Here is a 27,802-nt window from a genome sequence, read left to right on the forward strand (position 1 = left end):
TTTGTACAGAGTAAAAGGGATCTTGAAGAAGGAAGGCTATCACTCCATTTTGCAACGCCATGCCGTATCTTGTGGACGGTGCTTGACTGGAGCCAATTTCCTCCTACAACAGGACAATGACCCAAAGCACTGCTCCAAACTATGCAAGAACTATTTAGGGAATAAGCAGTCAGCTGGTATTCTGTCTATAATGGAGTGGCCAGCACAGTCACCGGATCTCAACCCTATTGAGCTGTTGTGGGAGCAGCTTGACCGTATGGTACGTAAGAAGTGCCCATCAAGCCAATCCAACTTGTGGGAGGTGCTTCAGGAAGCATGGGGTGAAATCTTTTCAGATTACCTCAACAAATTGGCAACTAGAATACCAAAGGTCTGCAAGGCTGTAATTGCTGCAAATGGAGGATTCTTTGACGAAAGCAAAGTTTGAAGGACATAATTATTATTTCAATTAAAAATCATTATTTCTAACCTTGTCAATGACTATATTACCTACTCATTTTGCTATATTTCCTATTCAAACTAATTTCATGAATTTTTTCATGGAAAACAAGGACATTTCTAAGTGACCCCAAACTTTTGAACGGTAGTGTATATACAGCTCTGGAAAAAATTGAGACCACTGCAAAATTATCAGTTTCTCTGGTTTTACTATTTATAGGTATGTGTTTGGGTAAAATGAACATTTGTTTTATTCTATAAACTACTGATAACATTTCTCCCAAATTCCAAATAAAAATATTGTCATTTAGAGCATTTATTTGCAGAAAATGACAACTGGTCAAAAAAAAAAAAAAAAAAAAAAGATGCAGTGTTGTCAGACCTCGAATAATGCAAAGAAAATAAGTTCAGATTCATTTTTAAACAAAACAATACTAATGTTTTAACTTAGGAAGAGTTCAGAAATCAATATTTGGTGGAATAACCCTGATTTTCAAGCACAGCTTTCATGCGTCTTGGCATGCTCTCCACCAGTCTTTCACATTGATGTTGGGTGACTTTATGCCACTCCTGGCGCAAAAATTCAAGCAGCTCGGCTTTGTTTGATGGCTAGTGACCATCCATCTTCCTCTTGATCACATTCCAGAGGTTTTCAATGGGGTTCAGGTCTGGAGATTGGGCTGGCCATGACAGGGTCTTGATCTGGTGGTCCTCCATCCACACCTTGATTGACCTGGCTCTGTGGCATGGAGCATTGTCCTACTGGAAAAACCAATCCTCAGAGTTGGGGAACATTGTCAGAGTAGAAGGAAACAAGTTTTCATCCAGGACAACCTTGTACTTGGCTTGATTCATGTGCCCTTCACAAAGACAAATCTGCCCAATTCCAGCCTTGCTGAAGCACCCCCAGATGAGTCCAGTTTTCAGCTTTGCCCAACACCTGGTCGTCTAATGGTTAGATGGAGACCTGGAGAGGCCTACAAGTCACAGTGTCTCGCACCCACTGTGAAATGTGGTGGAGGATCGGTGATGATCTGGGTGTGCTTCAGCAAGGCTGGAATCGGGCAGATTTGTCTTTGTGAAGGGCACATGAATCAAGCCAAGTACAAGGTTGTCCTGGATGAAAACTTGTTTCCTTCTACTCTGACAATGTTCCCCAACTCTGAGGATTGGTTTTTCCAGTAGGACAATGCTCCATGCCACAGAGCCAGGTCAATCAAGGTGTGGATGGAGGACCACCAGATCAAGACCCTGTCATGGCCAGCCCAATCTCCAGACCTGAACCCCATTGAAAACCTCTGGAATGTGATCAAGAGGAAGATGGATGGTCACTAGCCATCAAACAAAGCCGAGCTGCTTGAATTTTTGCACCAGGAGTGGCATAAAGTCACCCAACGTCAATGTGAAAGACTGGTGGAGAGAATGCCAAGACGCATGAAAGCTGTGCTTGAAAATCAGGGTTATTCCACCAAATATTGATTTCTGAACTCTTCCTAAGTTAAAACATTAGTATTGTTTTGTTTAAAAATGAATCTGAACTTATTTTCTTTGCATTATTCGAGGTCTGACAACACTGCATCTTTTTTGTTATTTTTTGACCAGTTGTCATTTTCTGCAAATAAATGCTCTAAATGACAATATTTTTATTTGGAATTTGGGAGAAATGTTATCAGTAGTTTATAGAATAAAACAAAAATGTTCATTTTACCCAAACACATACCTATAAATAGTAAAACCAGAGAAACTGATAATTTTGCAGTGGTCTCAATTTTTTCCAGAGCTGTATATATATTGTGAGATAGCAGGGAGGGGGTTAAAATCCTTCCCTGCTAAAACCATGTGAGAATGCACATTTGGGTGTTATGGGGTTTAATTGATTAATTGCTTTATTGTTTAGTAATCCCCTGCACCTGGTGGTAATTGTAAATTGGAGCCAGGTGCAGAGTATTTAAGAGAGGCAGCCAGTCTGTTCCAGGCTGCTGCTGAGAGAAGAGCCCGACTGTGTGTGTGAGCAGTGGTATTCAAAATAAGGTATTGCGTGAAGCCTGTGAAAGTTTTATGTTCGGGTCAGGTAAACGGCCTAGCGTCCTGTGTGTTAGTTAGGGATCTGCTGGTGTTTAGTTAGTGCTCCGAGTAGGATCTAGGTGTGTTTGTTTTGTTTAAATTTTGATTTTGTGTCTATTAAAAGTGCACGCAAGCGCTAAAATCAATTTCTTTTCTGTGTCCTCCGTCTATTTTTAAAGGGATAACGAACGTGAAAAGTGAAAGGACCTTTCACAATATATATATTTATATACACATACACAGACAAACCAAACCATTTCAGACAATTATGACCATTTATTTTGAAAATATCAAACAAATAATTCAATTGCTTCTCTCTGGCTATGTTGTCACGTGTTCCTCTCACTCAAACAGGGGGGGCTTGTACACATCAGAAGAAGGGCTGCAGTTACGGAAAATGAAACAGACTAATTTACTTTAGCATAAAAACTATGACTTGAGTACAGTGGAGACTTTTAGGCTGGGACTCGAGTCGAGTCGTTTGACGACAATGATTCCAGTCAAGTCATCGAAAATTGCGACTCGGTTCAAGAGACTAACTAATCATTACAACTCTCGTTTTCTGTTTATTAATATAAAATACATTTCATTATACTGCGTTTGTATTTTTAACAGTATTAGCAATACTGGTCTCTGCAAGCCTAGCTGAATTATTTTTTTAAACCCACAATATTGAGATATGGAAATTATCATTGCTATCCCCCATAAATAGCAGGTGTCCCGTTTTTGCAATTTTAAAAGATGGTCACCCTATACGCATGTACTGATGCTATTTCACAGGACACACAACCCTAATATTTAAATGTCTTGATCCTGTTTGAGAAACCAGTCACTGTTAAAAGGGTTTGTTATGCCAGTAGATCTTAACTTGTATATAGAGGTCATCCCGGGCATACAGCATAATTCTACATTTAAAAAATTATAACATTTAAGTTTTATAGTAGTTCAGAAGTACAATGAATTATTTTTGAAAGTCAATATGCCATGTGTAGGGTGTCCCATTATGACAAATCATTTTGCACCATTTGAGCATACAAACTGAATGAGATGACATCTCTTTACAGCAAGTGACCCTACACACAATGTACTGACTTCTAGTAAATATACATTTATCAATGTTTTGTATATGTAATGAACTAATTAACTTTCTGTATGAAAATAAAATAAAATAAAAAAACACACATGCACACACTAAAAATCAATAAAACATGGATTCATAACCTTTATTTGTTGAAAAGAGGCACTAGACCTTTAAGTGGTATTAACAGTACTGTTGCTCAGCGGTTTCCTGAGATAGGGCAGCTAACTGATTACATCTGTTCGGGTTGGGGTTAGATAGACAAACTCCCAAACTGAAAAGTGCAAAGTAGACATTTCCTGCTTCTCAAGGTTTCTCCTTTGTTAGAAACACTACCAGAGATTCCACATGAACTGCATTCATTGCATACGAATACAAAAAAGTGAGCAGGCAGCTTCCTCCACCAATCATTTGTGGGGAAAATAACAACCTTAGCTCCTTCCTACTCCAAGTATCTCTGTGACACATTGTTGGACCTGTCAGTGCAGAGCAGTGTTGCTAGTAATATAATGAAGGAGAGTGATGGACTCAGTATAGGGCAGTGTTGATAGTAACAATGACGGAGAGTATTGGACTCAGTATAGGGCAGTGTTGATAGCAATATAATGAAGGAGAGTGCTGGAGTCTTCCTTACAGTATTACAATGAAAAAGAGTGCTGGACTCACCAGTTTGCCCCCTCCTCAGTGTAGTGCAGTGCTGCGTCGATAGCGGTGTCCGTCTCCACCTCCTCGTGCATCTCCTGGTGCACCAGCGTGCCGGTGTCCTCGTCCGTGAAAGTCTCACACTCGCTGTAGGTGCTCTCTGAGCCCAGGTACGCACTGTCCGTCACCTCATTCTGCTGTGGGGAGAGGCAGGGAAGCCAGGAATAAAGGAGATTTAATGAAAACTTCAAATTAGATGTTGAGGCTTTTGGCTTAATTGTATAGGTTGTTTGTTTGAAGTTCAAAAGAATAGACGCTAAAACAAACTGTTACTAGGCGAAGTCAAACATTTTCACAAACAAAATTAAATCATAAATACATATATTAGTGTGCACATGTATTAGAACACCCCACTGCTTCTGTAGTTTTAATTTGTTATGCATGGGAAGCTAGAGAGGCCGAATGGCAGGATACGGAGCTCGTACGCTGTTCCCTGGAAAGCGAACCTCAGGCACTTCCTGTGTGCTGTTTTATAAGGATGTGGAAATAGGCATCTTTGAGGTCCACCGTGGTGAACCAGTTGCCTGGCCTGATTGACTGCAACAGCTGTTGCATCGTCAACATTTTGAACCTCCTTCGACTCAGATACAGGTCGAGGATCAGTCTGAGGCTGCCATCCCGCTTGGGCATCAGCAAGTACCTGGAGTAGAACCCTTCCTCCCAGCAGAGAGGGTCGATCATGCAAATAGCCCCTTTTTGCAGCAGAGCTGCTACCTCCTGAGACAGCACTGCTCTATCCCGCAAGTCCATGATTGATGTTGGAGACACACCACAAAAAGGGAGGCAGACCATGCTTGAATTGCAAAGGATATGGACCGGGACGGTACCGGATGGTCAACTACTTTTGCACTGGGTCGAAACAAAAAGGAACCAGGTTGGTTCGGTATCGGATTGAAACCGGAACGGTACCAGGTTGGTTTGGTATGGTAAGGAACAAGGTCGGTTCAGTGACTTTAGCACCGGTTGGTACGGTACCGATGCAGTAACCTCTGTCCCGGTTTGGTATGGAGCGGTACCAGGTCGGGAATATTGACCTCTGTACCAGTACGGTAGGAGTCTACTCTGTTTGCAGTTACCGCAGGTAGTACTATACAGGGATGCCACACGAGAGAGGGAAGCCTTCTTTTTACAGGTACTAACAGCCCTCGTAATGGTGATGCAAAGCAGGTCACCAAAACGGCAGCAAGACTCTGTGGAAAGAGACTGCAAGCAATCTCCCCCAAAGCACGTATCTCTGTCCAGCAGCTGTTGCACGATTTCTGTAAAAAAAATAATAATAATAATAATAATAATAATAATAATAATAATAATAATAATAAAAAACAAATAAAAGATCACACAAAACAGCAATAAAACATGTGCAGTTCAGAATAATATACTAGTTATATAATATACTAGTAATATAATAGTTTACTAAAAAACAACTTTTAATTTTAACTCCAGCCAGAGCTAAAAATCAGCCTGTCAGCGGACTGTTGCTTGATCCCTGGGAAAGGGCGACTCAAGCCGCTGGCTTCATGTGGAGCACAAGTCTGCTGCAGGACATAACAAGCAACAGGCTGTGTGCACAATATACACGCAATTAGTCAAACGAATGCAACATTAATGTCGCATTAAGTGTAATACACACACTTGTGAAATGTATACAGATGTTAGCAACTACTTATCCGATAGGCTCTCCTGTCAGGATCAGTTCTTGAAAGGAAATGACACAGACCTGTGTATACAATTTCTGTATATCCTCGGGAGCGGGCATGACTGCATCACAGGCTCGGCAAGCAGCTTTGGCATAGAATATTCAAGTTTCAGGGTCTTTAGGAGGCACATGTACGTCAGGTAATGGTTAGATTTCATTTTGAAAGGGAACTTGGTGTTCTAATAAACGTGCACACTACTGTAGATAAAACAAACATGATTTTGGGAGTATTCCGCACTATTGTTCAGCCCCATCACCCTAAACTTTAATAACCTCCATTCTTAGCTCTTCAGCGTTATTACCGGCACCATTAATTCTTACCCCCTATTAGTTTTGTTACATAATTACTGGTTTTTAGCTTATTTATTTTTTTAATGTTTAATTCAGAATATGCTAATGGAACCCTTTCTGTAGGTCACATTGTCTAATTGCAAATAGCCCATTGGAGAGTTCGAAATACAGCAAATGCATCTATAATGCACAGTCAAAATACAAATACAGATCAGCTACAGAATTAAACTGTTCCAGTGATATTGCGGGAGCTAAAAAGAGTTTTCAAATTTTTTAAACATATTTAATAATAAGCACTACTTAAACAAGTCTATCTGCACTTTGAAGTGAAAACAAGGAATCTTTATATAAGGAGTAACCAACCAGCTTTCTGATAGACCTTTCCCCAGCAAAAGGTAAGCAGGGTTGAACACAATTTCAAAGACATCCTACACATGAACAAGAACAGGCTGACATTCACATCAAAATACAATGCAGGTACTTTACAGAAACAGACAAAGTGTTACAAACAAACCTTGGTTTTCCCAAACTGTCTAGACTCCTACCAGCCTCACAGAAAACACCGACTCAGGGACCGGCAATCCGAGCAGGAGAAACACTGTGTCCCTAACAACATCGTGCTTGCGTTCACAAGGAGGAGTCAGGGAAGGAAGTACAGTCATGGGATCCCTGATTAGGGTTAGGGTTTAGGGTTCTGTCCGCGCTGTTTCACAGCAGCAGAGTAATATCTTTCCTGCAGTCTTCTCTCAGGCAGCTGGCCCTGGTGAAAGTCCACTGTACACAGGCTGTGTTGCTGAAGGAGCCATGGAGAGGCAGTGCAGTCATATCCAGGGGGCCGATGGAGAAGAATCTCTGTCAAATATTTACAGGGCTGGACATCCGCTGAGAACCAGTGCCTTTCAGCTGGAGTCTCAACTTGTAGTCTTAAAAACTAGACATGTACTGTCCCGGCAGCTTTGCTGCATACTCAGTCCTGCAAATAGGCTTTAATATGGCATTTTATCAATGTTATTGTCACAGTGAACCATGCTGAATGAGTCCTCTTCAGCTGTAGGGCACTGTGACAAATACAAAGATTAGTGGTTGCAAATCTCCCTCCTGACCTGGGAGGGCGCTAAGCAACGAGAACAGAGTTCTTTGGACGGGCTGGTCTGACAGTTTTCCCAGGGTTCAAGGGAAGTCAGCCAGCCAAGAAGGAGGCGAGATTCCGTTGCAATAACACATTGACCCAGAAGGGAAACAACGTAGCAGACGCAGAGTGGAGAGACGGTTGCACTCTTAACAAGGGGTCATGTGTGATACCATAAAAGGGGATGGAGAATCGCAATCTGTTCCTTCGCTTAAACTATTGAACTGTAAGGACTGAGAGACCCCATGACAAATTAAAAAATAAAAATAGACATTTGTAAGTGTTTTGTTTGTCTGTCTGTAATTCTCTTGTTCTGTATTACTAGATGGCTAAACAAGATTCCAGAGCTGTCGCCAAGGACCAGCACTAACCCGAAACAGCACTGCACGATTGTCACTAAATAAACTATCACCCACCATGAGCACTACTGCACGAACCCAGGAATGGTTGTGGGGTGGATATTTGTGTTTATTATTTGGGATTGAAACCCGCTGTTATTTACGTCACATAATACACATTGTTGTGTTTTGCCGATATTATTTGGTCACCAGACCTTATAAATAAAAATATTTCCAACTGGATTACAACACTCCTTGTTTGTTTCATATCACACTTCATCACTCCTGCACCTGTACCCACTTAACCACAGGCGCTTATACACAGTCAGGTGCATGGACTTATATAATGTAAGAAACCAAAAGGAGTAGAAAACATTGTAAATCGAAGTACAAATCCATGCATCTAGTTGTATGATTATATGTTAAGCCGTACAGAAAACCTGGAAGAATTCAATATGCTAAGCACTGAAAGTCTTCAGTAATCTGTGTATCTGCTCTGCCAAAATGTACAACCTTCAGTATCACGGTAAAAACCACAAAGACCTACCTCATCCCGCTACATATAGATGGCTAGACGGGCCTTTTTGATCCCAAGTTCTGACACTAACTTGTACTAAAGAATTTCCTGACCAACAACTGGATTAGCAGTTCTGAAGCTCATGTAAAAGTCAATGCAACATACAAACAGCCATTGCCCAGTCACTGCTTGGTAAACGCATTCCACTGCTCAAGGAAGTGGGAGTATTGTTAAGGCTATCCTAGGGAACTGAAAACAAACAAACAAAAAATAACAAAGTAATATTTTTGTCAACAGCAGTTCTACCTACATCAGTACCTCTTACACTGCATTTATGAACCTGGCAGCCAGTTTAGTGGCAAGACACAAAACAACACACACCTGACTAAAATAACTCCATCTCTATATAATGCACATCTAGGTGAAGCAAAAATGTAACTTTCACCACGTAATCAGCACTATTTTTCACCAAAAAAAAAAAAAAAAGGTAACTTTTCCACTTGTGGATCATTTTAATGAGTTCAGTTCGAAGCAAGAGAAAAGCAAACCAAGTGCGAGGCAAGTGGGTCGGGAGAGGGGAAGAGGGAATGGGCTCGCCCCAGGTTCGGCTGCTGGAGCATGGCTGAAGCGTCTAGTCTCCCAGAGAAATCCACAGCTCCTCTTGCAGCAAAAAAGTAAATGCATTAGAAAAGATAACCACGTAATAGGCCTAATATTTACTTAGTTATAAAATAAATGTGGAATAAGATATCTGTGTTAAAGTTCCAGCGCAGCTTTTCTTCCGTTCAGATACAGTATCAATAGGCAGAGACAGAAACAGAAGTTAGATGAAGAAGTTGTTTATAGTTTGAACATCGGTACTGTTATATATCCGAGACCCGAGGCGTGTTATAACCGAGAACTTTATAGTGAGGGAGCACTGTATATGCAGGGTACAAATGGACAGATGATTCCTTAAACCACAGATTGGCATGCTCAATAACCTGTGCTACAGAATGTCCTGACCAAGTTTAATCATAACTGGATTCCCTAGATTTGCAAGCAAGATGTACATAAATATGGATATGACTGTTAACACTTGCCTAAATTTGTGAACAGTGATGAAGGCATTGGGTAAAACATTTTGCATACTTAACTCACCTTGCTAGAAACTCCAGCACAGCCCAGACTCCTGTCATTGCCCATCCCAGGTGAGTCAGTACACAGTGCCCCAGCATCCGAACCTCCACTCTCTCTCCACTTCCCCAGCCCCCAAACCTCCACGGTCACTGTCTTCACAGCCTCCAAACCTCCACCATCACAGGGGATCACGTGATGCTGCAGTGTTGAACTGACATGCTTGTAAGGAGATCTCTGCTACCATCCCGGCTTTTTACCTTCGTTTTGTGTCCAACACCAAATTATAAACAAACACAGTAAGGAGAACTGTTGCTTGATGCTTGCAGCATGTCGGGGAAAAACAGAAATAATAAAAAAATCTACACCACCAAAGCAATTACATACTAATGAGGACTCTAACTCAGGGGCCTACTCTTCCGATACTTCCAGTACTCCAGAAAACAAGATCGCTGAGCAGCCGAAAGATAGCTTATCACATAAAAGAAATCAAGGAAGGCAATAAATAACTCGGAGCAATTAAACTCAAACTACTCTCTGCCATAGGGGACTTAAACTGCTTAGATAACTTTGGATCAAGACTAACAGAGGCCAGCGTGGTGCAGTTGGAAAAAACGCACACAAATCAAACAAAACGAAATGCTAAAAACAGACGACTTGGAAAAACGAAGCAGACGCTGTAAATATTCGTATTGTGGGCTTGCCACAAGGATCCAAGGGCAAAAATCTGATCACTTTACTGAAATGATACAGGCAGTACTGGGCAGTCAACATTTTGGGGAGCCACGGATAACTGACCCATCGTGCCCTGATACCTAAACCAAAACCCCAGGATTGTCATGAAACTCGTGAAATAATCAGGACAGGGAAAAGAGGAAAGTGCTATATAAAAACAAGGCTGTGATGTTTTTTCTTGACATGAGTGCTGACTTAGCGAGACATCTGAAGGAGTTTGAAGTGAAAAAAACTCTTAAGAGATCGAGAAACATTTTATATGCTTTACTTCACCCCTTGAACCAGACAGTGGACTTCGAGGGACAAAGGAGACTATTTAGAACACCACAAGCAGTTTCAAGCTTTCTCAATGATTTACGCCGGGCTTAGTCGGGGAACAGATGTCCTCACTAAATCAGCGGCTTAAATGGACTGCAACAGCTACAGGACTTGCGTCATAATTTCGCTTAACTTGAACTGCAGTGACAGCTTGAGGATGGACTTTGCTACGTTATTTGAAACTACACATTTCCAGTCAGCGGCGATATTATCACACACTTTTTGTTTGTTTGTTTGTTTTTTTAAAACCACTACCAACCCTGCGCTGACTCGGAAAGGCGATGAACACGCGCTGTCCTCCGATGACGTGCCGTCAGCCGACTGCTCCTTTACACACTGCGGATTCACCATCCAGCCACCCCGGAGCTACAGCGAAGCAGGACAATGCAGGTTCCGGGCAGCTAACAGGCAAGCCCGCATGCGCCTGGCCAGACTACAGGGATCACTGGTCTGCGGTGAGCCGACCTAAACCCTCCCCCAGAGACGCTCAGCCAATTGAGCGCCTCCTCCTGGGAACTCCTGTCCACGGTCGGCTGTGGAATAGCCCAGACTCGAACTGGCGATGTCCAAGCTATAGGGCGCATCCTGCACTCACGCAGAGCGCCTTTACTGGATGCGCCACTCAGGAGCCCCCATCACGGACACCGTTTTAACTTGTTACTGTATTCACAGTATAATTGTAAATCTCAAAAAACTACTCGCTTCTAAATCTTTTGTAGTCATCTTTGTATTACTTTAGTATAAATACATGTTAATTTGGATTCATATGTTGTTTTTTTCTGACTTTATGTGAACGAAAAGACACACATTTACCCATTTTCCCCACTGGAAATAGTGATATTTTGAAATATCACTGTCCTGGTCACAAAAGCAAAGTTTGTGGGGAATAATAGTCATTTTCTATACTTTTGAGGCATAAGCAATTAGGAAATAACACTTACTACCCAGGAACAAAAATTGTGTTACATCTAAACAATTATTTGAAGGCATAGATATGCTCAGTTAAGGAATATAGAGACGTTATAAATAAAACTGGATTTTAATTATTGTACCTACCTATGCTGACTAAAATAAGTCAGCTATTTTATTTTTCAATATATACCAATGTATATCTGTGTATATATGCAGATACTATGGGGGGACATTGTGTCTGCTGTATAGGTGTATTTGCATGTGTGTTTGTAGATGTGTGTATGCATATGTATGTAAGTGCTGAGATAAATATATTATATATGTGTATATATAGGTATAAACATGTGTGTATAGTAAGAGGATTTTTATAAATATCTGTATTTAGGTGTATACAAGCAGGGGGAAAAGATTAAAACAAAACAAACCAGAAATTTTCCAGGACTAGACAGGAGTTCCGGTTCTACATTCACTTAGCTAGTTGAAGCTGTGTATCAGCAGCTGCGTAACTCGGTATAGGATGGGTAATTTGTGCTCTGCGTGTTCTTGCTTTGCACTTGAGGGTGGGGGTTAGAGGTGTTCTTTTTTGGTTGTGTTTTTTTTTCCTTCTGGTTAATTTTTATTCTTTTATGAGAAATGTTCACTAATCGAGCTGCATTACTTTTACTCAGGAAACTCGAGGAGGCACTAGCATTATTAATATTCCCCTGGGGCTTCCACTTATTATAGATCAGGCTTTGTTGGTCAGTATGTCTAATCAGGTGAATTGGGTCACTTGGAATGTGAAAGGACTGAATAGCCCTGTGAAGAGGGTTCTTACATAACTGGAAAGCCAGAGGGGTAGCAATATTAATTCATAAAAATATACCTTTTAGTGTTACTAAATTACTTACCAAACTTTCAGGCAGATACATTTTGGTCCAGGGAACCCTATATTCAGAACGCTGGACTCTGCTCAATGTATATGCCCTTAATTTTGATGATCATGTATTTGTTCAAGACCTGTTTTTGAAAATATCACAGTACCTATCTAAGATCATCTCAGACCACTCTCCTTTAACTGTAATCAATAACAACTGCAGATAGAGTGAGAGGGGCATACAGATGAAGACTTAACCCATCACTTCTAAAACAGGCTGATTTTTGTACATTTATTAAGAGATTAAATACTTCATAGAAACTAATCACCCTTCCTCCCCAAATAGTTCTATCCTATGGGACACACTTAAAACCTACCTGAGGGGCCAGATTATTTCTTACGCAACTGGATTAAAAATAAAATATACAATGCTGAATTTGAAGATCTAGAATGAGAAATATTAGCACTGGAAAATGATTATCAGGCTACAGGGACTAGAGAGGTATATAGATTTTTGGTAAATAAAAAGCTGAAATATAATTCTCTTCATATCTTCATGGTTGAAAAAGCCACTCTCAGGACCAGATAGAGGTATTATGAATTAGGAGAGAAAGCACACAAAGTTTTGTCATGGCAACTTAAAGCAGACATACAATTAATGCTATAGAAAACCTAGATGAAAAGACAACATACAACCCTAAATAAATAAATGGTATGTTTAAAAACTATTATACTGAACTATATGCATCTGATTTTCATGATGATTACACTACGTAACACAATTTTCGTTCCTGGGTAGTAAGTGTTATTTCCTAATTGCTTATGCCTCAAAAGTATAGAAAATGGCTATTATTCCCCCCACAGACTTTGCTTTTGTGACCAGGACAGTGATATTTTGAAATTTACCTATTTCCAATGAGAAAACGGACGAATGTGTCTTTTCGTTCACAGTCAGAAAAAAACAACATATGAATCCAAATTAACATGTATTTATACTAAAGTAATACAAAAATGACTACAAAAGATTTAGAAGTGAGTAGTTTTTTGAGATTTACGATTATACTGTAAATCACTTTCACGAATCAGCCCCCAAATGTAGTCTCCCATCATGTTCTCGGTATACTGTCCTTGGTAGCGGCGTTCAAAGTCCAGTATATCCTTGTGGAAGCGCTCGCCTTGCTCCTCAGAGTACGCTCCCATGTTCTCCTTGAATTTATCAAGATGAGCATCAAGGATAAGGACTTTGAGGGACATCCTACAGCCCATTGTGCCGTAGTTCTTCACCAGAGTCTCAACCAGCTCCACATAGTTTTCAGCCTTGTGATTGCCCAGGAAGCCCCGAACCACTGCGACAAAGCTGCTCCAAGCCGCTTTCTCCTTACTAGTGAGCTTCTTGGGGAATTCATTGCACTCCAGGATCTGGAAAAAGGTTGGTGACGCTTCCTCTGATCTGCAACTTACACATTTTCATCCAACAGGTTCCACTGCTTGAGCCTAGACATCAAAAGCTCGGCACTGGACTTGGCGAGACCAAGATCTCTAATCAAGTCGTTGAGGTCTTTTTGGTTGGGGTAGTATGGGTTTCTCTCCTCAGCTCCACCTCTGAAATTGTCATCTGGATCTACAACGTCTTCCTCGCTCTCTGACTTGCTGCTCTCTTCTAAAGACGGCTGCTCTCTCTCTCCGGAGGAGTGGGTACGGGGAGCTCATGGCAGTGTGGCACCGGGGCGATGGATGAAGGAAGGTCTGGATACGTGATAGCAGGTGCATTCTTGCCAGTCCGACATTTGGAAGGGTCCACCATGCAGAAGTAGCAGTTGCTTGAGTGGTCAGTGGGTTCCTGCCAAATTCTTGGGATAGCAAACTTCATGGCTCTCTTTTCCCCTCTGTACCATCCTACAAAAATACATTTATTTCACCCATGACTAATGTGTAAGAGATTCTCGCAACATTTTTCATATATGATATATTTTTTCAATAACATTGAAAATTGTAAAACATTTTAAAATTAAAAACTTTTACAATTTAAAAATTTTAACAAATTTTATAACATAAAATTCCGAGCAACAATTGTCCATCTTACCTTCCAGAGATTTTTTTGCAGTGCTCACAGGTGAAATGAGGTGCCCAGGGTTTGTCTTGATCCCCGACAGGTATGCCGAAATATGCCTTGTAGGCCTCACACATCTTAGCAGATGCTTCCATGGAGTGCTTTTTCGCTCTTGTCTTGATAAATTGGCCGCAGACATAGCAAAATGCGTCTGCCAGATGCTTGCAGCCTCTTGATGCCATCTCAGAAAAATGCAGATATGTATCCACTTAGGCAGCTGGAACTAAACTGAACTGGTGGGCTTAAGGCCCCTGTATTTATACTACTATTTATATTACTGGAAAGTTCTAGAAGTTACTCCAAGTTTACTCAGCACTGAATCTATCTGGAATGTTCTAGAAAATAGGTAAATTTCAAAATATCACTGTCCTGGTCACAAAAGCAAAGTTTGTGGGGAATAATAGCAATTTTCTATACTTTTGAGGCATAAGCAATTAGGAAATAACACTTACTACCCAGGAACCAAAAAAAAAAAAAAAAAAAAAAAATTGTTACAAGGTGTTACACAAAGATGGATTCTTTTTTTTCCCCTCCATAAAAACGCCCAAACTATCCCAGGCTGATAGACGTTTTGGAAACACACTTTACAGAAGCAGAAATTACTACAGCCATTAACTCTTTACAGTCCAATAAATCTCCAGGAGAGGGCAGCTTCCCTCCAATTTTATAAACAATTCAAACTACAAGTTTACCCAATTAATTTATGGCTTTAAATCACAGTAATCCTTAAAAAAAAAAAAAAAAAAAAACACACCCTGAAATGCAATTCTTATAGGCCAATATCCCTTCTTAACACAGACTACAAAATTACTTGCAATAGATTAGGTTGATAGATTATCTCCCTCAATTAGTAAACCAAGACCAGGCTGACAGGTGTGCTGACTCGCTCTCAAACCTGCTAAAACTTCGATTCCTTCAGTACATTTTTATCATACTTCACTTTATAATCAAAAAGTGAAATTCTCCCTCTCTGTTTGATTACAATGACTGTAAAAGGAATACTCCTTTTGTTTGGTCCCCGACTAGATTTAAGTATCTGGGAATACATGTAGACAGTGATTTAAAGCATTTATAAGCTAAATTACACTTAGCTGATGCAAAAGGTAGATGAGGGCCCGAGTAGATGGATGGACTTACCCCTTAAATTGTTGGGTCAAATTAATGTCATAAAAATGAATGTGCTGCCTCGATTCCTATACCTGTTCCAGTCAATACCTGTTTCTCTCCCCCTTAACTTTTTTACAATACTTAAATCAATAAGGCAATTCATCTGGCACCGTAAATCTCCTAGAGTGAGCTTGGACAAGTTAACTCTTGCATATGTTTTTGGTGGCTTACGCCTTCCCAACTTTAAAATTTATTATTGGCCAGCTCAAAATAGATTTATCATTGTTGTTCTAGGCTGATTCATTACCTTCTTGGCTTCAGATTGAGAAATTTGAGCTAAATGAGGATGTAGGGACTGACAGAATATATAAATGGGACCCACAAACAATCAAGGAAAAAACAAATGACCCATTATTAACTCAATACAGCATTGGTACAATTTACACAAGTCTTTTAATATAAAAGGGCCTTTGTCACTCAAGAATCCTATATGGGATAAAAAAAAAACTTCTTGTCGGCAATTTTTAAAAACAATTTTTAAATCTTGGCATGAAAAAGAGATTACCTGCTTAGAACAGTGCTATGAACAATTAAGAGAAAAATTTCAACAAACAAACATTTCATTAAAATATTAAAAGGTCAGCTGAAGTTGCCCGATATGACAAAGATTGAATCTCTTTTTCATCAGGACCAATCACCTTCTAAATTTATATCCAGAATCTATAATACAGTCATGCAAGAGCTTCCAAAACCAAACCTTCCTTCCTCATGGATTAGGTGGGAGACAGATCTGGGAGTCTCTGTTGATGAGGAGATGTGGTCAGGATTATGTGAGGAAGCAGTAGCAGGGTACATTTCTACATGCCACTTGGCAATGCTCTAATCTTCAGCTGTTCTGGCAGGAGGTCTGTGACACTGTCGCTGATTCTTTATATCCCTTTCCCAGTGGACCCCCAGATCTGTCTGCTAGGAAACTTCACTGGAGTTCAGCTCACAAACATGCAATAAAATGTATTGACCTGGCATTGGCTATAGCTAAAAAGTGTATAGCTCTGAAGTGGAAGCTAGACTCCCCTCTCCTGGTTTCACTGTGGTTTTCTGAAATTAATGGCGGTCTACTTTTGGAAAAAATTACTTCTGCAGTAAGAAACAAGACAAACATTTTATAAAATATAGCAACCTTATATAGATTACATGGAGGGACTTCCTTTGAGACATGTGGACCTTAATATTATAGGAATATTGTAAAGATTACAGCCACTTACATATTATAACAGGACATCTAAGGTGAACTCTTAAGTTGCTACATACTGGATATATGCCAATTAACAAATGTTATGGGTATTTATCTTTCCTGTGTGTGTACAGTCTTTTTTTGTACCTTTGTCATTATGTTCTGCAAAATGTAAAATAAAAAATCTCCACTGTCTTCATAGCCCACAAACCTCCACTGTCACTGTCTTCACAGCCCCCAAACCTCCACCCTCTCCTGTATCAGATAGCTCAGGAAACACATCCTCCTCCCTGCCCATTCTGATTCAGACCTTCCCCGTCCACCAACAGCAAGACTCTCGTTTCCCTATCCCTGCCGAGAACTGTACACTTCCTACTGAAGCACACTGGCCCCTGGAGGAAATCTGCCAGTGTTTTTTCAAAGGTCAATGTCAGATAGAAACAGCAGTCAGGATGCAGTCAAAAGTGTTTTTAGTTGGTGTTTAAGGGTTGCTTAGCTTATCAAGTTTCATCATAATCTTATGTGAAAAAAATACAAAAGACAACACAAATACCGAAGGACAGACATCTAGGTACTGCACAATCCAAAAAACTGTATACTCCTTACCAAGTTTCATCACAATTAAATGAGCTGCTTTCTAGAGCATCTTTTTATAGACATATAGGTCTAACCATATGTGCCACTGTGAAAATGTAGGGAATAAGGGGGGGGGGGGCACGCAAGAACAATAACTAAAATTAAACCCTCAAATCTAAAACTGATACACAAACCTTTGACATGAAATAAATGTGTCATTCAAATAGGGGTGTTGCCTTTAACCAAGTAGTATTTATTCAGACAGTACAGCAGTAAAAATGGTAGCAACAGAGGATGAGAGGAAAATTAGTTTACAATTTTCTTTAAAAAGTATGGAAGTTAATTACCGCTGATTGGCACTCAATTTTTAAAAAGTAATGGAAGGCAGCTTTTCTTCTTTGGAAATCAACACATTAACAAATAGGGGAGCCGAGGATATAGATAATTGGCCAAATTGGGGAGAAAAACCGGGGTAAAAAATTGGCGACGACTAAATTAAAAAAGAAAAAAGGAGTAGCAGCACATTCCTCTGTCAGTCAGCAGGATTCTCATTCCACTCATTGCTAACAATGGGTTTATTACACAAACCACCATCTGAGCTGCTTATCAAAGAGACAACAGTTGATATCAGCCAAAACCAACACACTGACACAAATTAATGAACAAGCACAGTGTCCACTGAGTTAAACCAGAGGCGAGGCTTACAGGGCTGGTATCCTAATACCAGCAGAGGGGTACCATAGCTAACAGAAACCTGGAGGAAGCACCAATAACAAAGTACTAATTAGGGCTTCTTCTTTTCTGGTTTTATTAATTGCATTTATCGGTTCTTATTTTGAGCTATTTGAGTTTTATGTAAATAGTTTTATTCGAGGCTTATGTTTTTGATGTACTGTATGAAATTAGTGTTTTTGGTTACTTTCCAAAATGCTTCAGCAATTTTCAGGGGGGGGGGGGGGGGGGGGGGTTCTGTCAAAATATGTATAGTAGTAACTTGACAGTGCTGCACACTTAAATGGTACCTTCTTTCCTTCCACAACAAAATCCCTATGGTCATGGGCACACTTTTGGGGTTTTTGTGTGTAGACATTTTTGTACATTTTGCCACAACTGTGTTTTAAATCCTCCATATCAACTGTAATACAGCTTTACATCCTGCTAACAAGCCTCCACTCCTGATTGTAATCTCGTTTTAAATTTTGCAAGAGGAGTCTCCAATAGCAAAGTAGGAATGTGCTGTCACTCAGTGGTTGGGACAGGTTTAAAGCATCAGAACGAATCAATTATAGATGCAAGTCAGGAAGGTGGGACACTGCCCAGCAGCACTGGAAAATGTATTTATAATTATTTTTGTAGTAGTTATTTTTTTTAAATAGAAAAAGGGTAAAGTCAACGTGAATTCATTAACCCCTTCCAGTTTTTCTGGTGTTTATTGGCATTCCGCCGATTTAAATTTATTTTCTATCGGGGGCGTTTTAAATCAGGTTTTACAGGTTAAAACCAAAAAATCAGAAGCCCTACTGTCACAAAGACAGTAGAGTGGTCACGTCAGAACAAGGAAGTAATGCAGAGACGACTGGTGATATGATGAATACACTGTTGTTCATTTAAAACAGAAATAAAAGGCTTGTAACAAAAACAGACACCAAAACACAGGACAAGGCACTTGACACCAAAATAAATATACAAACAAAAAGTACTAACACTAAACAGACAGACAAACGCGTGGATGAACACTAAACAAGTACTGTGCTGACACTTCTAGCACGCTGTAGCAATTGCTATATTATTTTTATATATTTTATATATATATATATATATATATATATTTATATATATATATATATATATATATATATATATATAATATATATATATATATATATATATATATATATATATATATAATATATATATATATATATATATATATATATATATATATATATAGTATAGAGTATAGATAGTTCCTCTCTCACCCGTTCTCCACTCCCAAACACACACTAAGTGAGTGAAGACGTGCTGCTTTTATGCAGCTGTACAGAGACTCGATTGCTAATCAAATCATTCAATTGGAGTCTCAGTATAACTGCACGTGAATTAATAAAGTGCAATTCCCCGTGCTCAAATATTACATTTTACCTGCACGTGAAGTGCTGTGCAATCCTCGTGCCTAAATACAAAAATACTGTACATTTTAAATAATGTGTTACACAGACCCAGTTATATCCCGTGCACCAATACCTATACACCAACATTAACACAACAAAGAAATATCCCAGGGGCAGGGTACTTTGCCGCACCTATTTATAATGAAGAATCTATACACAGTCAGAGGCGCCGGAACCATTTTTATTGTGGAGGTGCTGAAAGCCACTGAACACACTGTAACCCCTGAATATGATGGAAGCCATGCAAAGCCAGGGTTGCTACCGCACCCTTCGTTCCAGAGCACTTGTACACAGTGGTAGATATCCTTGTGTTTCATATTTCAGTGTACATATCACTACTGATTAGGTTATCATCGTGTTTGGATGAGAAAGGATGTCTCGATGTTCATTTTGGAAAACAAAACTATAAATTTGTACTATATTAGGAGTAAAATAAAACCGATACCCCATCAAAGGATCCAATAAACAAAGGACAGTAACACTTGTACAGTAGAATGAATTTGTGTTTAGACATTCATGCATTTTCTCTGCACAATATCTTTGAAAGACATTTATAAATTATGTTCTAGGAACAAATATAAACAGTCAAATACATTAAGTAACAGGTGTTACATAAAAAATAAAGTCCTACCGTTTTTTTTTGTTATTATGGATTGTGAATTTTCTGTTTTTGTGGCAGTTTCAAATTCTTTCACATGTATAACCCAGCTTATTATACAACCAGAATATGTTGAGATATGAATTCGGTGTCTCTTTAACCCTTTAGGCTAGCAAGCAATGTGCCTGTGAATAGGGAGGCTCTGTTTCTGGCTCCAGTGATCTTGAAGAGCAGGAGTATTAATCTGCACAAGGCCTTGTGTTCTGTTAAACCTGGGCATAAAGTGGAGAAAAGCCCCCACCCTGCACATCCAACATCTACAATACTTAGGCTAGAAAGTCGTGCCACATTTCTTACTTTTTGTTATCTTTTATATTGAATTTGAATGTTACCTTTTTTATTTTTTTTTTTAAAACCAGTCAATTTATTCAGGCAGTCTCCAAACAATTAAAATCAGAAATTCTTAAACATTCTTACCACGTGAGATCATGTGACCTTTGTGAACGATGGCTGCGTAGAAGACTCCCCTTGTTTATTTTGTGAATTTTAAAATATTAAAAAACTCAGGTGTTCTTACTAGTTTTTTCCTACTTTCGGCTGTCTGACAACCAGGATGTCGAACTTGTCAAATTAAAAAAAAAAAAAAAACCTACATCACGCATCATCTCCATCCAAGGGGGAAAAGAGCAGAGTCGATTTGGATCTGACCTCCATTGTCGAGGCATCCATGTCTCAGAGTCGGCAGTATTTCGAGCATATATTATGCCATAGTGAAAACATGGGTCTCAAGACTGCTTACAAGATTACCACTATGCAAAGTGAGTTTTCGTCCTTTATCCAAGGCTCTTAAAACGGATCTGACTGCTCTCCATACATTTGTGATCGCAATAATCTTCGTCTGGTTGATTGATTTTCTATCTAAAACTCTCCCACCGTGGTTCCCGACCTTGGCTGGTAAGACCATTGAGATTATGATTGCTCACTGTATATATACCGACCAGTCTAAATCAAGGGACAGGCCTTGCACTCTCATTTCAAACTGCTGAGGTACTCATTCGTAAGATGCCTCTCAGTCTATAGCTGGCAACATTATGGTTTACCCAGACTACAGTAACATCACACCCCAAGCTACAGGGCCTTCTCCCACCCCACCACATTCACTCGTTCCAGAGGCCTACAGGCGTTCCTCCTTTATCTAGCGACTCTTAAGATTCACCAAGGCCCTATGGATCATCTCTTCCAGTCTCCTGATAATGCCCAGGCCTTACTGGACTATCCCAGGATCCATTCTTCTCCCTTGCCCCCGATGAGACTCGTACGGATGAAGGGTAGATGAGCGTCTCTACTGAGTGCCAGCATGGGGGTCTCTCTCTTCAGCCACTGTCTGCTTACAACAGATGGATCACCTGCAGTGACTGTGTGGGACTTTTTTGTTAAATTAAATTTCTTATTTTTTCAAATAATTCTGCTGCATTTTTTTCCTGTATGTTATATCGTCATAACTGAGGTAACACTTTCATTTCCTATGAAACTTGTTATATTCGTGTTGACTATTTGTAAATCTGGAGATTTGTATAATATTTCTAATGGGGGGGGGGGGGGGGGGGGGGGGGGGGGGGGGGGGGGGGGGGGTCGTGAGGCGGGGTGGGGGGGGGGGTGGGGGGGGGGGGGGAGGCGGGGGGGGGGGGGGGGGGGGGTGCGGGGGGGGGGGGGGGGGGGGGGGGGGGGGGGGGGGGGGGGGGGGGGGGTGGGGGGGGGGGGGGGGGGGGGGGGGGGGGGGGGGGGGGGGGGGGGGGGGGGGGGGGGGGGATGCTCTGTTTGCACTGTTCATCAGTGTTACAAGCATTTATTGTACAGGGTGGGTTGTGCTGGTCGTTCTTTTTACCAGTACCATACTAATGGTTCTGCGGAGTGGGATATTGAGAGAGATCTCAATGAAACCACTGCTGTGTTTTTTTGGTATAACCTGACCGACCTATTCCTAGTTGATCGGAACTTGCATGACAGTTTTTTTTTTTTTTTTTTTTTCCCCTCTGACACGTATATTTTTTTTACTTTCTTGCATGTCGATCTCTGAACTTGTTTTTTATTTACTCATGACTGATATAAAGGTGTTGTCTTGGAACGTGCAGGGGTTTAACACTCCCAAACAAACAGGTTTGCTGTCTTGATCTCTTGAGTAAAAAAAAAAAAAAAAAAAAAAAAAACAAACAGCATGTTGCCATGGTGCAGGAGTCTCCCCTTAAACAAGATGTTCCTAGATTTGCTAACGGATACTTGTATGTGGCCACTTCCTCTTCTGCAGATAATAAAACAAAAAGGGCTTGCTGATTTTATTGTGCCGTAGTTTTCAGATCTCTATCTTGTGTACAGGGGGAGACAGAGAGGGATGAATAACTTATTTAAAAATCTGCATTTCTGAACACTGCCATAACTGACAGTTTTGCCTGCAAACACACAGGTAGTCAAGCATTTTAAAATATCTTTGTGTGAAAATCCACCCATCTTTACACTCTACTGTAGTACTCACTAACTTTAGTATGATTTTCAGACAGGTTGAGGCAGACTTAAATGGATGCAGTTGTCTAACTCGAACGAATCCCATGCATCCATAATAAAAATGAATGTACTCCCACGTATTAATTTTGCCGGTTCGATGCTTCACTCCCTCTTCCTCTTCCTGTCGGATACAGGGGTAAATTGTAAATCGACAATCTCCAAGTTCGTATGGAGATAAAAGCAGCCAAGTCTCAAACTTTATACATTGCATTACGAGAAATCCTCAGGAGGATTGTCCTTACCAAACTTCTAATTTTATTTTTTGTTCATGTGTGTTGCAGCTGATCAGTGTGGTTTGATGCTGACACTCCTTTTTCTGCTAGAGAAAATGTAGTGTCTCCACACAGACTGCAAGATTTGGTTTATTATGGTATTTCCCTTAAACAATACAAATTACATTTTGGTCCTATAATCTCTTATTTGATCACAGTATTGCGATTGGTAGAAAAACACACTAAACTTCTCACCTGCCTATTTTTAACAACACTGCACTTGTACTTGTATTGCAGTATAATTTACCAGGTACTACTTTATTTTTTATTTACTTCTTCGCTCTGCAATGCATGCCTATGGTGTTACTATCTCATGCTTTATTAAAACAAAAAGGGCTGGTCTCCACACTTTATACTCACTTAAGAGCCTTTTACAAACCATTGCCGATTGATGCCGTTTGGAATAGGGACATAACTTCTACAAATGTAGACATTTGCTGGGGTACTGTTTGGGGATAATCTATTTTGTGCTTCCAAAGATCACCAGCTGATCCATTTCAATTTTATTTCACAGAATATATCTAATCCCTTGGTGATACCCAAGCAAATACCCACTTGTTCTCTCTTACTTTCAATGCTCTTCAAGCCCGATGTGCTATTAGCTATTGTCTAAATTGCTATTTCATCTTATTCATATGATTCTGTATAAGACATACATCCACAATGTTTAGAATTCACATCTTAGCCCTGTATTTAATGTAATATGCCTGTATTTAAATAAATAGAAAAAAACAATGCAAACACATTAATGTACTATTCCCTGTATTACACTGTACTTAATGTATTATGCATTGTTCCTCACTATCTTGTAAAACGCTTTGATGGTAGTCCACTATGAAAGGCGCTATATAAAATAAAAACTGATCAACAGACAGATACAGATAAATAAATAAATAAATAAATAAATAAATAGGAGACAGATACAATGAAGTGAACAGAAAGAAAACAGGAACTGTAGTGTGATAGATGCATGGGCAGCAATAGGCATAAGGCTTGGATGATAACTTTTTTTAATCATCCATTTCATTATTGTCGAGAATCACAATTTCACTCACATTTAACTCCCATTAACTGTGTATTCTGTAATCAGTATCTTTCACTCCTTCCCCTGCTTTTTGATTGTTGGATTTAAGAAAAAGCAATACTACTGCTCTCTCCCATAACATGCAACTGAATTAAAGTCATTTTAAAAGTTAAATTACGTGGCACTTAACATCCCTCTTGCATTCCTACATAGATAAATTAACTGAGTGCAAGAAGGGAGAGGAGCAGAAAAGAACATCTCGGCAGCAGGAATCATTCTCAGCACAATAAATAGTCAAGACTAAACCTATGAAATCGATATTAATAATCACCATAATAAAAATTGATTACTGCTCCAACCCTAGTGTCAAACACCTGCTAACTCACAATGTGTGAATGCCACCTAGCTGTGGAACAGGTACACAATCTCCTTGCTCACTCACCTCATAGGCAGCATAATCATCGTACTCCTTAGGGCAGCCGATTGCCTCTGCCCTAGGACTGAACCCCATTTCATACAGCTGACTGTCCGAGTCTGGGCAGGGGCAGGAAGAGAAAACAAGCATGTCAGTAAAGCAGTACCGCACCAATTCCTACGAAGTACTGTAAATATAAAAGTACATTAGGAACAACACTCCCCTCCACATCTGCAAATACAAAATCAAGATCACAAAAAAGCAGATCCCCATGACCTACATCTGACCCAATGGCGTGTTGCATACTGTGTACCAAGAGTGCTCAGAGGCTGGTAAGAGTTTTATAGGTGCTGCTACTTTAATACCAGGTTTTTAAAAAGCTACGTTGATTTGACAATGCATTTACAGTGATGAAGTAATGGACAGTGTGCTATTGATAGAGACAAGTGCATGTATTGTGAAGAGGGGTTCACATTGGAAAGCTACTTCAGTCAGGACACACTTTCTGCTAGGACAAACCATTGCATTTGTTGGTGTACTCAGGTTCAAAGGTCCATGCTAGTGCAGTGTAGTCTCTGAATTATTCAGGAAAATCTGAACTGTAGCTCTTTGAAACACATACAAGGGCCTTGTGTTTTCATGACTCAAAACGCATTACTAATTGAAGGCCTGAGAACTGAAAGCTATACAAGCCAGAAACAGACAGGCATTATGTTATTATGTTGCTGTCATGGGCCTGCCTTTTTTCTTTATTTAAACTTTTCTTTTTTTTTTTTTAAATGTTAAAACATTTCTGCACACCTAATATACTGTTTATGTTAGTCAGGTAGGTTTGCAGACCTTTGCTTTTAGATAAAATTAGCAAAACCATTCAATATATTTATTTACATTTTAAAAAGTACAAAAGTGGTTCTTCAGCTCAGATTTGGGTAAAGTGAATGGGGTCATTTGCAATACAACCCCACACTGAACACATATTGTGGGGATCTAAAAATGGGACATCAACCCCAAGTCAATGGGGTCGTCCCGCTAGGATAGGCTTAATTTGGTTCAATCTAGGATGGTCAAATAAATATGTACCTTGTAGTTTTAAAAGTAATTTTTTTCTAAAAAAAAAAAAAAAAAAAATTCTTCAGAATTTGGAATTACCCGATTGGATACCTAGATATTTCTTTATAATAACTGGTACCGTGTTCCATATTATGCACCCGAGTTTATAGCACCAGTTTATCCATAGTGGAGACAGGTGCCCCTGGCAGTTGAACTCCGGAGGAGTTAACAGTGAGCACACTGACCCCCATTGCTGATCGCTGTGATCCCACGGTAGAAATCTTCAAAGCTGATCACTCCCAGGCCGCCAGGGTCCAGGAAACGGGTTAAATCTTTCACCTGCAGGAACCCAAGAGAAACAAGCGAGTCAGCAAGCAGGCTGGTATATTAAACTCTGAGATCAAGACCCATTAGAAGCGAGGGAAAATGTTTGATGCCATGCTGTTTGTTAAACCCTCTTGCACACTTAATGTCCAGCACAGAAGTTAAGCAAGTGCACCTCAATCGTGACCTGAGCTCTCTGACTGCACTTCAGTCCCAGGCCTCTCACACAGACACTGCCAGTCGTGCAGCACTGTGGGCTGGATTACTCTGTCCACTGGATGGTTATCTTCAAAAAAGGGGAATAAACCCAGGCCTTCAAAGGCAATGATTGGCTAATGAATCAAACTGTTGCTACCTTTGCTTTCTAATGACACAGGGTATTTCTTGAAAGCTAGACATGAACCAATGATTAACTCATTACTGCCCTCACCAAGCACCCTGGCCCTGGGAAAAGAGTTCTGTTTTTTTTTTTTTTTTTTTTGGTCAGGTTTGTCTTAAAATACAAAATACAGTATTCATATGTTCAGCACATATCCTAGGCACAAGCTCAAATAGGCAGATTCTGTTTCTTTCCCCATCGTACTGTGCAGTACCAATCCATGCATTATCATCACAGTATTTATTTAAAAAAACTCATCAACCCAGAACTGAATGTCAAGGTGGTGTGCCGTCAGGAGATGCCTGATCTTGTTAGGCATCTGACCAGCAGGGGTCACTGAACCACATAGGCAGGACTCCTACTGCGCTCCCTGCAGCAGTGGCACCAGGGACCCACTATTAAATTGTGGCTTATTGGTGCATTAAGCGGCCATGCTCAGAAACAACCGTTTCTGAATGTATATTAAAAATCATATCCGGCTGTATTTCAGTATGATCAGAACAGCAGGACCCTAACTGGTTCCGTATTACACAACATTGATCGACTTGCCACATTGCAAACCTGGAGAATCCTAGTTCTTAGGTATGCACATTTATTTCCTCTAGTACTGAATCATATTTCTGTAACTAAAGAACTATCGGAGTCCCACGAGCCTGAAATGTAAAACATAAACGGCATAAAAGAAATTCCTCAGCACGATTTTTTTTTTCCTCTAAATTACTTCAAACATGAGGTACATTTCACCCAATTGCAGAGCTGTAGCATGATTCCCCTTGGCTTAGAGTGAATGCAGCGGCTTGCTTTTGTGGGTACCTTAAAAAGAGAGTTTCAAACCATTATAGTGGCTATCAAAAGTATTCACCCCCCTTGGACTTTTCCACATTTTATTGTGTTACAACATGGAATCAAAATGGATTTAAAAATTAGGAGTTTTTGCCACTGATCAACACAAAAAAAGTCCATGATGTCAAAGTGAAAAATAAAATCTACAAATTGTCCTTAAATAATTACAAAAAAACAAAACAGAAATTAATTGATTGCATAAGTTTTCACCCCCTTCAGTCAATATTTGTTAGGAGGCACCTTTGTCAGAAATTACAGCCATGAGTCTATTTAGACAAGTCTCTACCAGCTTTGGACATCTGGACACTGCAATTTTTGCCCATTCTTTGCAAAATTGCTCAAGCTCCATCAAGTTGGATGGGGACCTTTGGTGAACAGCAATTTTCAACTCTTTCCACATATTCTCAATTGGATTGAGGTCCGGGTTTTGACTGGGCCACTCCATGACATTGACCTTTTTGTTTTTAAGCCACTCCAGTGTGGCTTTGGCTGTATGTTTGGGGTCATTGTCCTGCTGGAAGATGAATCATCTCCCAAGTCCTAGGTCTCTTGCAGACTTCAGTATGTTTTCCTCTAGGATTTCTCTGTATTTTGCTGCATCCATTTTTCCCTCTATCTTCACAAGCTTTCCAGGCCCCGACGCAGAGAAGCAACCCCATAGCATGATGCTGCCACCACCATGCTTCACGGCAGGGATGGTGTTCTCAGGACGATATGCGTTGTTAGGCTTGCGCAAAACATAGCTCTTAGCGTTGAGGCAAAAAAGCTCTATTTTGGTCTCGTCAGACCATAGAATCTTCTTACACTTGGTCTCAGAGTATCCCACATGCTTTCTGGCAAACTCTAGCCAAGATTTGATGCAAGGTTTTTTCCATAATGGTTTCCACTCTCCCATAAAGGCCAGCTTTGTGACGCACCTGGGCTATTGTTGCCGTATGCACAGTGCCTCC

At 40.1% G+C, this 27,802-nt stretch overlaps 1 protein-coding gene across 6 annotated transcripts in view; it reads right to left on the reverse strand.

Moving 5' to 3' along the window:
* LOC121294179 (rab11 family-interacting protein 3-like) overlaps positions 1 to 27,802 on the reverse strand; it is a 92,571-nt gene that overhangs the window by 24,536 nt on the left and 40,233 nt on the right. For 4 of the 6 annotated variants that reach the window (XM_041217793.1, XM_041217795.1, XM_041217797.1 and 1 more), the window contains exons 2-4: positions 25,552 to 25,645; positions 24,284 to 24,375; positions 4,247 to 4,419 (exon numbers count right to left, since the gene is read on the reverse strand). In XM_041217793.1, coding sequence (XP_041073727.1) covers positions 4,247 to 4,419; positions 24,284 to 24,375; positions 25,552 to 25,645 — 359 coding nt within the window. Of the gene's footprint in view, positions 1 to 4,246; positions 4,420 to 6,783; positions 6,861 to 24,283; positions 24,376 to 25,551; positions 25,646 to 27,802 lie in introns of those variants that run through there. The other 2 variants (XM_041217798.1, XM_041217799.1) reach the window with 2 other exon arrangements.

The sequence above is a fragment of the Polyodon spathula genome, chromosome 18 (assembly GCF_017654505.1).
Source record: "Polyodon spathula isolate WHYD16114869_AA chromosome 18, ASM1765450v1, whole genome shotgun sequence".
Taxonomy (NCBI): Eukaryota; Metazoa; Chordata; class Actinopteri; order Acipenseriformes; family Polyodontidae; genus Polyodon; species Polyodon spathula.